We start from the raw sequence: 16,354 nt of genomic DNA on the forward strand, positions 1-16,354 counted from the left end.
TAAACAATATCAGCAAAGCCTACTACATTAAATATCAAACAAACCAAAAGTATGGCAATAGCATAAATATTTAGGATACACACATCAGACAGAAGACATTAGGAATGAAAAGCATTGATAGGTCTCATTATCAAAATGCAGAGAATCTCAGTCAGATCATACCCCACAGATTATAGAATCATCCTGATCTAACCCTAACCTATAGGGAAAATGTATATAGAAATTCAGCAGTTGCTTGAATGTCATGGAAAGACTTTGGAAAGATAGACAAATAGTGATCTGTAAGAAAATGGCATCTGTCAATCAAAAGCTATAATTTCTATAATAAAAAACAGCTATAATAAAAAAACAAATATTTAAATTATTTACCAGAGTGGAGTATTTTGACCCATTCTCAGGGAAGTCAAGAGAAGTGAAATCTCTAGCTAATGTACTCATCTAACTGTAGCAAATATAATTGAAATATAATTGAAAACAATGCCATTTAAGATAATTGGGATCAAATAAGTACGCAGGTCAAAAATTATCTTAAAATGGGTTTACCAGAGTGGAGCATTTAGATCCATTCTCAGTGAAGTCAAGAGAAGTGAAGTTCAGACAGTCACTGTTGTCTCCTGGACTCCTCTTCAGAGTGGTGCCAGAAGGCAGAGTGTTGTCATTGTAAGATGTTACAAACTTGAAGTCACTGGTACGTGACCCTGTGGTCATATAGGCGTCATAGTTATAAGCACTACGGAGAGTTCCAGTTCCATCAACATCTGCATAGTTGGGAGGTAAATATGCACTGGGAATGGCTACTGCTCCATCAAACAGCAGTCTGGGCTTTCTCCTGTGGCAAATCCTTATGGCCACAATGAGAATGATGAAAGTGATGAAAAATGTGGAAACAGACACCAGAGCAATGATCAGATAAGATGTGAGTTTAGAATTGCTCTCCTCATAAGACATGTCTTTCAGTTCAGGAACTTCAGCCAAGTTATCAGAGATGAGTAAATATACGGAACAGGTTGTAGAGAGAGAGGGCTGTCCGTTATCTTTCACTGAGATCACAAGGTTCTGCTTCATGCTGTCAGATTCAGAAATGTCCCTCTGAGCCCTGATCTCTCCACTGTGGAGACCAATAGTGAAAAGTCCCGGATCAGTCGACTTCACAATCTGATATGACAGCCACGCGTTCTGTCCAGAGTCAGCATCAACAGCGATCACTTTGGAGACCAGCGAGCCAGAAAGAGCAGCTTTAGGAACCATCTCAGTCATGAAGGAGTTTCCTTCTGGAGTAGGGTATAATATCTGAGGAGAGTTATCATTCTCATCTGTTATGAACACACTCACAGTCACGTTGCTGCTGAGTGGAGGAGAACCATTGTCTCTGGCTACAACCTGAACTTTGAAGCTTCTGAACTGCTCATAGTCAAAGGCCCTCACAGCATGGATCACCCCTGTGTCTCCATTAATTGATACAAATGAGGAGACCGGAACACTATTGACCTCACTGGGCAACAGAGAGTAGAACACTGTGCCATTCTGTCTCCAGTCTGGGTCTCTTGCAGTAACAGAACAGACAGAGGAGCCAGGCTTGTTATTCTCAGTCACATATGCGCTGTAGGACTGATGTTCAAATACAGGAGGGTTATCATTTACATCAGACACAGAGAGATGGATTGTCTTGGAGGAAGACAATGGTGGTGATCCTTCATCAGTAGCTGTAATTGTTACATTGTATTCTCCTGTAAGTTCACGGTCTAGCTCTTCTGTAGTAACTAGAGTGTAATAGTTTTTAATTGATGGACTTAATTTAAAGGGAACATTCTGCTGAATGGAGCAGCGAACCTGTCGGTTTCCCTCATCATCCTTATCCTGAACATTAATAATCCCCACCTCTGTTCCTGGGGCTACATTTTCAGGAATAGGCACATTAAGTGATTTGATATATATCTCAGGTGCATTATCATTTACATCTGTGATCTCTATTTCAACTTTGGAATTTGATGCCAACCCTGCACCATCCTTTGCCTGAACTCTTAATTCATATTCATATTTGTCCTCATAGTCTATTGAGCCACTCACTTTGATCGCTCCAGTCACTTCATCAATAGAAAAAAGTCTGGCTGCTTTGTCAGATATGCGACTGAATTCATAAGTCACCTCTCCGTTTGCTCCTTCATCTGCATCGGTGGCACTTACAGTAACTACCACTGTACCTAAGTGTGAATTTTCAGGTAGACTGGCTTTGTAAACATGTTGGCTGAATACTGGTCGATTATCGTTGGCATCAAGGACAATAACATGAATAACTGTTGTGCCTGATCTACGGGGAGAGCCTCCATCACTGGCTGTAAGCAACACAGTCACCTCTTGCTGCTGTTCCCGATCAAGTTCTTTGTCCAAAACCAATTCGCCATATTTACCTCCATCCGAATTAGACTGCACATCAAGGGTAAAATGTTCGTTCTTCTCTAATGAGTAGCTTTGAATTCCGTTTGCTCCCACATCCGAATCGTGCGCCTCATCCAAGGGGAAACGCTCGCCTTTATGGGCAGATTCCCTGATTTCCAGTTTGATCTCACTCTTCGGAAAACGAGGTGCATTGTCATTTATGTCCACAATCTGCAAGTTAATCCGGTGCAATTCCAAAGGGTTCTCCAAAACTAATTCATAATTTAACGGGCACGACGGCTTTGATCCGCACAGCTCTTCGCGGTCTATTCTTTCTGCAATAACCAGTTCACCTCCCTGTAGATCAAAAAAACGACGGCCATTTCTTTCTATTTCTATTCGAGCCTTGCGATCGGAAAGTCCTTTGACACTAAGACCAAGGTCCTTTGCAATATTTCCAACAACTGATCTTTTCTTCATCTCCTCTGGTACGGAATAGCTCAGATCGCCACTACAAATGCGCACAAATGCAAATAATGCCATGCAGAACGCAGCACGGAAATGTGAAATCCCTTCGAATTGCTTCATTGTTTTATCACAAAATCGTCTTCACACCTTATATCTTCGCCGAAGACCAACGAAAGCGTATTTTCTAATGGAAAGTAGCGTTACATATGTTGTGCCCATGTATAATATGGATTTGCTATTGAATACTAAATGAAGGGGTGGGCACGTATTTGGTAAAGAATAAAATGGGTAAATGGCGCCACTCGGAGTACACTTTGACATACTGCAGACATCCTGAAAGGATGCTCTTTCATCATAATTTTATATTACTAGAGCTCCAGAATTAAAAAAAAAAAATTATACTATATAATCTTGTTATGACTGCATGTAGTAGGCTAGACCTTTTTTATTTGATGCATTTGGGCTAACTGTTTTTGAAGTGCTGTAGTTGGAAGCTCCGATGCATCTGAATACCCTTCCCTGCTAGATTCCATGGTGTTTCCAGACAAGCCCATAAAACAACAATGACCTAAAATACAGTGTAATTTTGCCACAGGTTCTCTTTTTAAAACAAAATCCGGTTGAACATACAAGTGATAGTTGACGCAAGTTATAATGTGCACAAAATCTATCTCTGTGCCAAACTGTTTTAGTATCACTGCCTATCTTAAATTATGCTTTAAAAGAATAACATTACCAGGGTTCCCACTCTAAGCGAAATGTAAAATTCCATGACTTTTCCCTGACTTTCCTTGACAACCCCCCCCCCCATCCCCCCTGAATTTCCATGACCTACTATATAATGAAGGGTGCAATATATACCGACCAAAGATTTCAGAACAGTCGTGTAGCATTCAAGAATCTTTTACTTTTTTAAAGTTGGACTAACTACTCAAGCAAGCATTTATATGTTATATTAATGCAGTTGGGAATAGGCATACTTGTTTTGAAATATTGTTGTGCCTGTACCCTTTAAATGGAGAGGACTTTGCTGTAACAGCCGTTGCAAGGTCTGGTAAATCAACCCTATTCAAAGCTGTATCTTAACCTCAGCATAGACCTCCCTTTGGTTTCCTTCAGATGGGAGGGCATGAATTAATTTACTTATACAAATGTTAATCAACATTTCCATTAGTAGGCTAGTTCAAACTAAATCCATCACAATACACATACAGTTCTGCTGTGCCAAACTGGTTAAGCAATACTTCAAAACAGTCATGATTGTTTCTAGGAAACATCATTAGGCTACAGAGTCTAAAATACTAACAAACACATGTAGAAACCAATAACAAAAACAACCCAAGCTTCCAGTCTGTTGAACTATGACATTATCACAATATTCAATCACACTCATGACTGCATATTCTACAGTACACTAACAACCTCAAAACACTGATAGTGAGTTCCAAAAAGCATTGCAACGCAATCAAAGAGCTTCTTTGCATAGAAAGTAGGAAAATATGGCTTCACCCAACAATCTAACATTCTTTCACTGACCTCAAATGTTATCTGAATAAGACAATGTTATCTGAATATAACAAATTAATAGAACACTATATACGCCTATAGTCTCTGTTTTTTATTTATTAGGTTAAAATCAACAATTAACTCACAATACTATAATGACGTTGCCAATTATGCCTGTATCAATTTAAACAATATCAGCAAAGCCTACAACATTAAATATAAAACAAACCAAAAGTATGGCAATAGATTCAATATTTAGGATACACACATCAGACAGAAGATATTAGGAATGAAAAGCATTGATAGGTCTCATTATCAAAATGCAGAGAATCTCAGTCAGATCATACCCCACAGATTATAGAATCATCCTGATCTAACCCTAACCTATAGGGAAAATGTATGTAGAAATTCAGCAGTTGCTTGAATGTCATGGAAAGACTTTGGAATGGTAGACAAATAGTGACTTGTCTCAGATCTGTAAGAAAATGGCATCTGTCAATCAAAAGCTATAATCAATCAAAAGCTATCATTTCTATAATAAAAAACAAATATTTAAATTATTTACCAGAGTGGAGTATTTTGACCCATTCTCAGGGAAGTCAAGAGAAGTGAAGTTCAGACAGTCACTGTTGTCTCCTGGACTCCTCTTCAGAGTGGTGCCAGAAGGCAGAGTGTTGTCATTGTAGGATGTTACAAACTTGAAGTCACTGGTACGTGACCCTGTGGTCATATAGGCGTCATAGTTGTACGCACTACGGAGAGTTCCAGTTCCATCAACATCTGCATAGTTGGGAGGTAAATATGCACTGGGAATGGCTACTGCTCCATCAAACAACAGTCTGGGCTTTCTCCTGTGGCAAATCCTTATGGCCACAATGAGAATGATGAAAGTGAGGAAAAATGTGGAAACAGACACCAGAGCAATGATCAGATAAGATGTGAGTTTAGAATTGCTCTCCTCATAAGACATATCTTTCAGTTCAGGAACTTCAGCCAAGTTATCAGAGATGAGTAAATATACGGCACAGGTTGTAGAGAGAGAGGGCTGTCCGTTATCTTTCACTGAGATCACAAGGTTCTGCTTCATGCTGTCAGCTTCAGAAATGTCCCTCTGAGCCCTGATCTCTCCACTGTGGAGACCAATAGTGAAAAGTCCCGGATCAGTCGACTTCACGATCTGATACGACAGCCACGCGTTCTGTCCAGAGTCAGCATCAACAGCGATCACTTTGGAGACCAGCGAGCCAGAAAGAGCAGCTTTAGGAACCATCTCAGTCATGAAGGAGTTTCCTTCTGGAGTAGGGTATAATATCTGAGGAGAGTTATCATTCTCATCTGTTATGAACACACTCACAGTCACGTTGCTGCTGAGTGGAGGAGAACCATTGTCTCTGGCTACAACCTGAACTTTGAAGCTTCTGAACTGCTCATAGTCAAAGGCCCTCACAGCATGGATCACCCCTGTGTCTCCATTAATGGATACATATGAGGAGACAGGAACACCATTGACCTCACTGGGCAACAGAGAGTAGAACACTGTGCCATTCTGTCTCCAGTCTGGGTCTCTCGCAGTAACAGAACAGACAGAGGAGCCAGACTTGTTATTCTCAGTCATATATGCGCTGTAGGACTGATGTTCAAATACAGGGGGGTTATCATTTACATCAGAGACAGAGAGATGGATTGTCTTTGAGGAAGACAATGGTGGTGAGCCTTCATCAGTAGATGTAATTGTTACATTGTATTCTCCTGTAAGTTCACGGTCTAGCTCTTCTGTAGTAACTAGAGTGTAATAGTTTTTAATTGATGGACTTAATTTAAAGGGAACATTCTGCTGAATGGAGCAGCGAACCTGTCGGTTTCCCTCATCATCCTTATCCTGAACATTAATAATCCCCACCTCTGCTCCAGGGGGTGTATTTTCAGGAATAGGCACATTAAGTGATTTGATGTATATCTCAGGTTCATTGTCATTAACATCAGTAATATCTATATCAACTTTTGCCTGAGAAGCCAACCCTGCGCCATCTTTTGCCTGAACTCTTAATTCATACTCATATTTGTCCTCATAGTCTATTGGGCCACTCACTTTGATCTCTCCAGTTACTTTATCGATAGAGAACAGTCTAGCTGCTTTATCAGAAATGCGACTGAATTCATAAGTGACTTCTCCATTTGCTCCTTCATCTGCATCGGTGGCACTTACACTAACTACCACTGTACCTACGTGAGAATTTTCAGGTAAACTGGCTTTGTAAACCTTTTGGCTGAATTCTGGTCGATTATCGTTTGCATCAAGAATCATAACATGAATAACAGCTGTGCCTGATTGACGGGGAGAGCCTCCATCACTAGCAGTAAGCAATAAAGTCACCTCTTGCTGCTGTTCCCGATCAAGTTCTTTGTCCAAAACCAATTCGCCATATTTACCTCCATCCGAATTAGACTGCACATCAAGGGTAAAATGCTCATTCCTCTCTAACGAATAGCTTTGAATTCCGTTTGGCCCTATATCCGAATCGTGCGCCTCATCCAAGGGGAAACGTGCGCCTTTACTGACCCATTCCCCAATTTCGAGTTTGATTTCACTGTTCGGAAAACGAGGAGGATTGTCATTTATGTCCACAATCTGCAGTGTAATCCGATGTGATTCCAAAGGGTTCTCCAAAACTAGCTCATAATTTAACGAGCACGATGGCTTTGACCCGCATAGCTCCTCGCGGTCTATTATTTCTGCAATAACCAGTTCACCTCCCTGTAGATCAAAAAACCGACGGCCATTTCTTTCAATTTCTATTCGGGCCTTGCGATCGGAAAGTCCTTTGATACTGAGACCAAGGTCTTTTGCAATATTTCCAACAACTGATCCTTTCCTCATCTCCTCTGGCACGGAATAACTCAGATCGCCAGTACAAATGCGCACAAATGCAGCAAGTAATGTCATCCAGAACGCAGCACGGACATGTGAAATCCCTTCGAATTGCTTCATTGTTTTATCACAAAATCGTCTTCACACGATATATCCTCGCTGAGGACCAACGAACGCGTATTTTCTAAAGGAAAGTAGCGTTACATCTGATGCAAAGCCCTGTCCATGTATAATATGGATTTGCTATTGAATACTAAATGAAGGGGTGGGCACGTATTTGGTAAAGAATAAAATGGGTAAATGGCGCCACTCGGAGTACACTTTGACATACTGCAGACATCCTGAAAGGATACATTCAGTTTGGCTCAGTTTAGATCTGCAGCATACTATGTCATCATCGTTTTATATTAATACAGCTCCAGAAATAAAATATTATATATAATCTTGTTATGACTGCATGTAGTAGGCTAGACCTTTTTATTGGATGTATTTGAAGTGCTGTAGTTGTATGTGAATACCCTTCCTTGCTAGACATTCCATGGTGTTTCCAGAATAGCCCAGAAAAAAAAGGCAATGACCTTAAAATACAGTGTAATTTTCCCACAGGTTCTCTTTTTTAAAAAAACATGTACAAGTGAAAGCTGACGCAAGTTATAATGTGTACAATATCTATCTCCGTTCCAAACTGTTTTATTATCACTGCTTATCTTAAATTATGCTTTAGAAGAATAACATTAGTCAAGGTTACCCAATTGTATACAACTGCTACAGTTTGAAATCATCTTTAAATATACATAACAACTATACATAACTGATACAACAACCAGTTTTAAGTGGTTGGTACTTAGGTAGCCTACATTTCACAAACATGAGACAAGACAGGACAGACAGATGGACAGACACACAGATTGATAGACAGACACTACCAAAATAGAGAAATATGTACGCTACTATACTTTTTCAAGCATAGTCTTTCAGTCTGATGAAATGTTGCATTACCATTAATAAATCACATCTAATAAATCCTTCTACAGTCCTTCTACTGATCCTATTCTACAGTATATGCACATTCCCCGGCATACTCATATCCTCCTAGACACAACAGGCAGTGGTGAGATATAAAATATGAATAGTTTTTTTTTTCTCAAAGCGCAAGTGCAAATGGAAATAAATACATATTTCCTTGCGTACTGGAAACCTAGCAACACATTTTTATAAACAATTTACAACTATGAAGTCACAGTAGTCTTCCACTTTGTGTGAAGTACTGTGTCCAGTTTTGCTGAAACAAACAATATTGTTTCTGGGTTTACATGCACATTTATCCGAGCTGTGAGACTTATCCCGATTTCTATCATATTCCGAATATGGTGTTTACATGAACACAGAGAAATCTGGTTCTTTTGGAGTAGGCTGAGCCTGCCTGCTAGCATAACCGGATTTCTCAAAACTGGGATAAGGGCTTGTCCCTGGTTCTGAAATCGGGTTATGATTTTCACATGCGCAAACACAAAATCTGACAAATTAAAAACCTGATCATAACCAGGAACACAGTATATGAATAGGGATATAAAATGCCAAGCCATCCCCATCATCCCCTGACAAAAATATCAACAAAGCCTCCAACTTGTCAAAAAATTAAAAAATATATAGAATCTAATGACTTTCACACTTAAGTCCATGATTCAGATAAATCCAATTAATCATCATTCTTCCCATGAAAATCTTTCTACCTGTATGGCTACTAATTTGAAAATTCTAGAAGGATAAGTGTGAATCACAGTAAACTCCAAAGAATAAAGCATCTGCTTTTTTCCTCAACAAACTACTGCTTTCTCAACAAGGGAAAACAAGATATAAAACTGTGTTTGAATGTGTTTAAGTATTTGCATGTTATAGGATAGAATGTTTTTCTGAAAATGTGAGCAAATGTTTCCACATTTACAATACTGCATGATCCCATGAATACAATTCAGTGATTTCACAAATGTTTTATGATATCAAATACAATCATGTCCCCTCCACAAATAGTCTCCCTAAAATACTGAAAAGTCATTTGGTCACACACTCTCCTTTCTAAAAACAAAGCAACAACACAGACGAAACCTACAACAGCAAGAACCACATGCCATAAACCCACAAGGCTGAAGGCAATGGCAATATAATTATAGATTATACCTCATAGGAAATTAACAAACAAGGCAAATATCTCTGAGTATTTAAATATTCCTGAAAATGCAAATAAACTAAAGATAAGCCTATATCACAGGGAAGGAAACAAACTGTGATATTGGCAATTTCACCAAAAAGGAAAACAAGTCTGGAAATGGAGTAGCTACAAAGTTCAATTGAAAGATTGTGCTTGAAAGGACAGCAAACATTGCACATTAACTTCCTTGGGATAAAGTAATAAAGAGAAAGCACAGACACAAAAAATATTAAACTTTACCATAGTGGAGTATTTTGACCCATTCTCAGGGAAGTCAAGGGAAGTGAAGTTCAGACAGTCACTGTTGTCTCCTGGACTCCTCTTCAGAGTGGTGCCAGAAGGCAGAGTGTTGTCATTGTAGGATGTTACAAACTTGAAGTCACTGGTACGTGACCCTGTGGTCATATAGGCGTCATAGTTATAAGCACTACGGAGAGTTCCAGTTCCATCAACATCTGCATAGTTGGGAGGTAAATATGCACTGGGAATGGCTACTGCTCCATCAAACAGCAGTCTGGGCTTTCTCCTGTGGCAAATCCTTATGGCCACAATGAGAATGATGAAAGTGAGGAAAAATGTGGAAACAGACACCAGAGCAATGATCAGATAAGATGTGAGTTTAGAATTGCTCTCCTCATAAGACATGTCTTTCAGTTCAGGAACTTCAGCCAAGTTATCAGAGATGAGTAAATATACGGCACAGGTTGTAGAGAGAGAGGGCTGTCCGTTATCTTTCACTGAGATCACAAGGTTCTGCTTCATGCTGTCAGATTCAGAAATGTCCCTCTGAGCCCTGATCTCTCCACTGTGGAGACCAATAGTGAAAAGTCCCGGATCAGTCGACTTCACGATCTGATACGACAGCCACGCGTTCTGTCCAGAGTCAGCATCAACAGCGATCACTTTGGAGACCAGCGAGCCAGAAAGAGCAGCTTTAGGAACCATCTCAGTCATGAAGGAGTTTCCTTCTGGAGTAGGGTATAATATCTGAGGAGAGTTATCATTCTCATCTGTTATGAACACACTCACAGTCACGTTGCTGCTGAGTGGAGGAGAACCATTGTCTCTGGCTACAACCTGAACTTTGAAGCTTCTGAACTGCTCATAGTCAAAGGCCCTCACAGCATGGATCACCCTTGTGTCTCCATTAATGGATACATATGAGGAGACCGGAAAACCATTGACCTCACTGGGCAACAGAGAGTAGAACACTGTGCCATTCTGTCTCCAGTCTGGGTCTCTTGCAGTAACAGAACAGACAGAGGAGCCAGGCTTGTTATTCTCAGTCACATATGCGCTGTAGGACTGCTCTGCAAATACAGGGGGATTATCATTTACATCAGCGATAGATAGATGGATTGTCTTAGAGGAAGACAATGGTGGGGAACCTTCATCAGAAGCAGTGATAGTTACATTGTAGTCACTTATAAGTTCACGGTCCAGTTCAGCTGTAGTAACTATTGTGTAATAGTTTTTAATTGACTGATTTAATCTAAATGGAACATTCTGCTGGATTGAGCACCGAACCTGTTTATTTCCTCCTGTATCTTTATCCTGCACATTAATAATCCCTACTTCTGTCCCAGGGGCTACATTTTCAGGAATAGGCACATTAAGTGATTTAATATTTATCACAGGAGCATTGTCATTAACATCTGTAATTTCAATGTTAACTTTTGCATGAGAAGCCAGCCCTGCACCATCTTTTGCCTGAACTCTCAATTCATATTTATGTTTTTCTTCATAGTCTATGGCCCCAACTACAGTTATCTGTCCGGTCACCTCATCTATAGAGAAAAGCTTGGTCTCCTTAGCAGACATGCGATTAAATTCATAAGTAACTTCACCATTTGCTCCTTCGTCTGCATCTGTAGCGCTTACAGTCATCACCTCTGCACCTACAGGGGAGTTTTCAGGTAAACTGACTGTGTAAACCGGCTGACTAAATACAGGTAAATTATCATTCGCGTCAAGGACAATAACACGTATACGTGCAGTTCCAGATCTTTGTGGAGCTCCTCCATCTGATGCAGTTAGCAATAACGTAACATCTTGTTTCTGCTCACGATCAAGCTTTTTGTCTAAGATTAATTCGCTATATTTTCCTCCTTCCAAATTCGAATGCACGGCTAGAGTAAAATGGTCATTTTTTTCTAGTGAATAGCTTTGAATTGTGTTTCTCCCCACATCTGGATCGTGTGCTTCATCTAAAAGAAAACGACTGCCTTTATCCTCGTTTTCACTGATTTCCAGTTTGATTTCATCCTTAGAAAAATTAGGTGGATTATCATTTATATCTTCAATCTGTATAAAAATCCGATGCAATTCCAAAGGGGTCTCCAAAACCAGTTCGTAATTTAACGTGCACGATGGCTGCGATCCGCATAGTTCCTCGCGGTCTATTCTCTCTGCTATAACTAGTTCTCCACCCTGCAGATTACAAAAACGCTTGTCGTTACTCTCCATGTCTATGCGGGCCTTGCGATCCGACAGTCCTTTAATACTGACACCAAGATCCTTTGCAATATTTCCAATCACCGACCCTTTCTTCATCTCCTCTGGCACAGAATAGCTCAAATCGCCATTACCAAAGCGCACAAATCCTACAACAAATACAATCCAGAAAACCGCAGCACATCCTTTATAGTCCATCATTTTGCCGTCAATCAAATAATCCGAGTATGGGTTCTCACGTTAATTAACTTATATAACCTAAAGTATTTCGAGAAAGATTTTACGTTAAGAAAAATCAAAACGCGTCAGCATTGCTAGACCCGTACATCTAGGTTTGTCGTGTTTAGGGGCGTCCTACAATCTAATATAATATTAATTCAATGGGTGGTGATGCGCTAGTAAAGGAATAAAATTAGCCAATAGCGCCCCTCGGAGTACCTTTGGTATACTGCAGTGCATATTGTCAACTCAATCACACACTGATGATCGCAGTGTTTTGCAAGCCTACCAGACTATTGTTGTGAGGTTATATTTTCATTGAAACTCAGGTACATATCTACAGTATCAAGAATATTAAAGAGAAGTCTGTTACTAGTCTCGTAAAACATTTGTAATGGATGTGTTTGCTTGACTCCTTGTGAATACCATGTCCTACAACAGAAACTATCCAGCAATCTGTGTTGACAGGTTAGTGAGACCTGATTCATGAACGTTGGATGAAATGTACATTTATGTTTTAAAAGCAAGAGCAATCAATTACAAACACATACTAAATTGTTACATAATTATAACTCAGAGTGATGTTCTTTCCTTACAACAAATCTGATTTATCGCAAACTTTTCCCATTCACCATGTTTCAACTTGATGAAATATCAAACTATAATATGAAACAATCATTACCATTAAATCATGTGTGCCAAATACTTAAAATTGCATATGCATGGGATGCTGAATGACACTAAAGAAACAATGCAAACAAATAGATGCATGCAAAGTCACTTCTGATTCTGATAGTATCTTATCATATTTTGCACAAAATAATTTTGTATAATTCAAATGTTTGCTAGGCAAAACTGAAAATGCTGAATCTGTTAAGATATAAAGGCATAACTATTAAGATGTTGTGAAAGAAGAGCCAACCACATTTTCACAACAAACTATTAACAAAGCCAAAAAAAGTCAGAACTAAAACTACCAAGTAATACACAACTACAACTATGATTTCTTAAAGCAACATCCTGGAATAAATTGCCAGCTTTAAACATAGTTTTAATCTAATTTCTATCTAATTTTGATATCTTATCCAGATCAATGTTGATGGTATCTGTCCGTACAAATTACAGGTAAACAGGCCCATCATACCCACTAGCCATTCAGCTCATGCAATAGATCTGTGTTCCTGAACAGAAAATGTAAACAATGCTTTCATTGTGCCACATTGCCAATAGCATAGTCAAAAAACACCTTTTGGGCATGTCAATAACTTATCAGTATAAACTGGGCTGTTGGTAAAGTCTAGTTAATGGTAACACTAAACTGAAGTTAACAAAAAAGTGCTTTGTGTATATTCTCTCAAAATTCAAAGGAAAAAATGTAATAGGATATGTTTTGAATAAAAAGATAACTGACCAAACATTTTCCTCAGAAAATTACATCCAAAAATATATGACACACTATTAATAATTACCAGGGGGGAGAATTTTGGAGCAATGGAGCAACAAATATTTCAATTATTTACCAGAGTGGAGCATTTAGATCCATTCTCAGTGAAGTCAAGAGAAGTGAAGTTCAGACAGTCACTGTTGTCTCCTGGACTCCTCTTCAGAGTGGTGCCAGAAGGCAGAGTGTTGTCATTGTAAGATGTTACAAACTTGAAGTCACTGGTACGTGACCCTGTGGTCATATAGGCATCATAGTTGTAAGCACTACGGAGAGTTCCAGTTCCATCAACATCTGCATAGTTGGGAGGTAAATATGCACTTGGAATGGCTACTGCTCCATCAAACAGCAGTCTGGGCTTTCTCCTGTGGCAAATCCTTATGGCCACAATGAGAATGATGAAAGTGAGGAAAAATGTGGAAACAGACACCAGAGCAATGATCAGATAAGATGTGAGTTTAGAATTGCTCTCCTCATAAGACATATCTTTCAGTTCAGGAACTTCAGCCAAGTTATCAGAGATGAGTAAATATACGGCACAGGTTGTAGAGAGAGAGGGCTGTCCGTTATCTTTCACTGAGATCACAAGGTTCTGCTTCATGCTGTCAGATTCAGAAATGTCCCTCTGAGCCCTGATCTCTCCACTGTGGAGACCAATAGTGAAAAGTCCCGGATCAGTCGACTTCACGATCTGATACGACAGCCACGCGTTCTGTCCAGAGTCAGCATCAACAGCGATCACTTTGGAGACCAGCGAGCCAGAAAGAGCAGCTTTAGGAACCATCTCAGTCATGAAGGAGTTGGTCCTCAGTCCTTCTGGAGTAGGGTATAATATCTGAGGAGAGTTATCATTCTCATCTGTTATGAACACACTCACAGTCACGTTGCTGCTGAGTGGAGGAGAACCATTGTCTCTGGCTACAACCTGAACTTTGAAGCTTCTGAACTGCTCATAGTCAAAGGCCCTCACAGCATGGATCACCCCTGTGTCTCCATTAATGGATACATATGAGGAGACCGGAACACCATTGACCTCACTGGGCAACAGAGAGTAGAACACTGTGCCATTCTGTCTCCAGTCTGGGTCTCTCGCAGTAACAGAACAGACAGAGGAGCCAGACTTGTTATTCTCAGTCACATATGCACTGTAGGACTGCTCTGCAAATACAGGAGGGTTATCATTTACATCTGATACTGAGAGATGAATAGTCTTGGAGGAAAACAATGGTGGTGAGCCTTCATCAGTCGCTGCGATTGTCACGTTATAATCACCTACAAGTTCACGGTCCAAATCTGAGGTTGTAACTAGTGTGTAATAGTTTTTAATAGATGGATTTAATTTAAAAGGGACATTCTGCTGAATGGAACAGCGGATCTGTTTATTTCCCCCTGTATCTTTATCCTGGACATTAATAATCCCTATTTCAGTTCCTGCGGCTACATTTTCAGGGATTGGCACATTAAGTGATTTGATGTATATCACAGGTGCATTGTCATTTACATCTGTAATCTCTATATCAACTTTGGCATTCGATGCCAACGCTGCACCATCCTTTGCCTTAACCCATAATTCATACTCATTTTGGTCCTCATAGTCTATAGGTCCAATAACTGTAATCTGTCCAGTAACTTCATCAATGGAGAACATCCTGATCGCTTTATCAGATATATGACTAAATTCATATGTTATCTCTCCATTTGCTCCTTCATCTGCATCTGTAGCACTTACGGTGACAACCACTGTACTTAAAGGAGAATTTTCAGGTAGACTGACTTCATAAACGGTTTCACTGAATATCGGAAGATTATCGTTTGCATCAAGGACAATAACACGTATGATTGCAGTACCAGATCTTTGTGGAGAGCCTCCGTCACTAGCAGTGAGCGACAATATCACTTCTTGCTGCACTTCACGATCAAGCTCTTTATCTAAAACTAGCTCGCAATACTTTCGTCCGTTAGAATGAGAATTCAAGGATAGAGTAAAATATTCGTTTTTCTCCAGGGAATATGTTTGAATACCATTTCGTCCAACGTCGGAATCATGCGCTTCATCCAAAGGAAAACGTGCGCCTTTAATCGCTGATTCTCTGATTTCCAGTTTAATTTCACTCTTCGGAAAACGAGGTGAGTGGTCATTTATATCCTCAATCTGCAGAGTAATCCGATGCGATTCCAAGGGGTTCTCCAACACCAATTCATAATTTAACGTGCAGGATGGCTTCGACCCACAAAGCTCTTCGCGGTCTATTCTTTCTGCAATAACCAGTTCTCCTCTCTGAAGTTCGCAAAAACGCCTGTCTTCACTCTCCATGTCAATCCGAGCCTTACGATCCGACAATCTTTTAATAGCGAGACCAAGATCCTTTGCTATATTTCCAAACAATGTTCCTCTCTTCATTTCCTCTGGTACAGAATAGCTCAGATCGCAATTGCAACCGTGCAAAAAAACAAAGACTGCCATCCATATCATGGTAAGGAAATGTAAATTCCCTTCGGATCCCCTCATCATGTTATCACAAAATGATCGACCTGTGTGCCCTCGAAACAAACAAAGCGTAGCCTGATTGTCAATGTAATATAACAATGCAGAGATAAAATGTATTGATAATTGTATTTTAGAGTTACACACTGGCCCTACCACATAAGAGGTTCTGTCGTTTGTGTCGCGTTCACGGATAGCCCAGTTTCCACTGTAATATTAAATCAAGGGGTGTGGATGCGTTTGTAAATGGCTAAAGTTGGTAAATAGCGCCCCTTGGAGTATATTAGGTGCACTACATATTATCAAAGACACTCTCAGAATGACACT

The 16,354-nt window shown here is 39.8% G+C and overlaps 1 protein-coding gene across 1 annotated transcript; it reads right to left on the reverse strand.

Moving 5' to 3' along the window:
• Nucleotides 1–503: 503 nt before the first annotated feature.
• Nucleotides 504–2,964, reverse strand: LOC121708908 (protocadherin beta-16-like). Its single transcript, XM_042091863.1, has one exon. The coding sequence runs from the start codon at nt 2,962–2,964 to the stop codon at nt 529–531; it is 2,436 nt and encodes an 811-aa protein (XP_041947797.1). The 3' UTR covers nt 504–528.
• Nucleotides 2,965–16,354: the final 13,390 nt, after the last annotated feature.

The sequence above is a fragment of the Alosa sapidissima genome, chromosome 5, assembly GCF_018492685.1.
Source record: "Alosa sapidissima isolate fAloSap1 chromosome 5, fAloSap1.pri, whole genome shotgun sequence".
Classification (NCBI taxonomy): Eukaryota; Metazoa; Chordata; class Actinopteri; order Clupeiformes; family Clupeidae; genus Alosa; species Alosa sapidissima.

What these genes read in the sequence shown, in the direction of transcription:
- LOC121708908 (XM_042091863.1), bottom strand. Translation starts at nt 2,964, where the DNA reads ATGAAGCAATTCGAAGGGATTTCACATTTCCGTGCTGCGTTCTGCATG.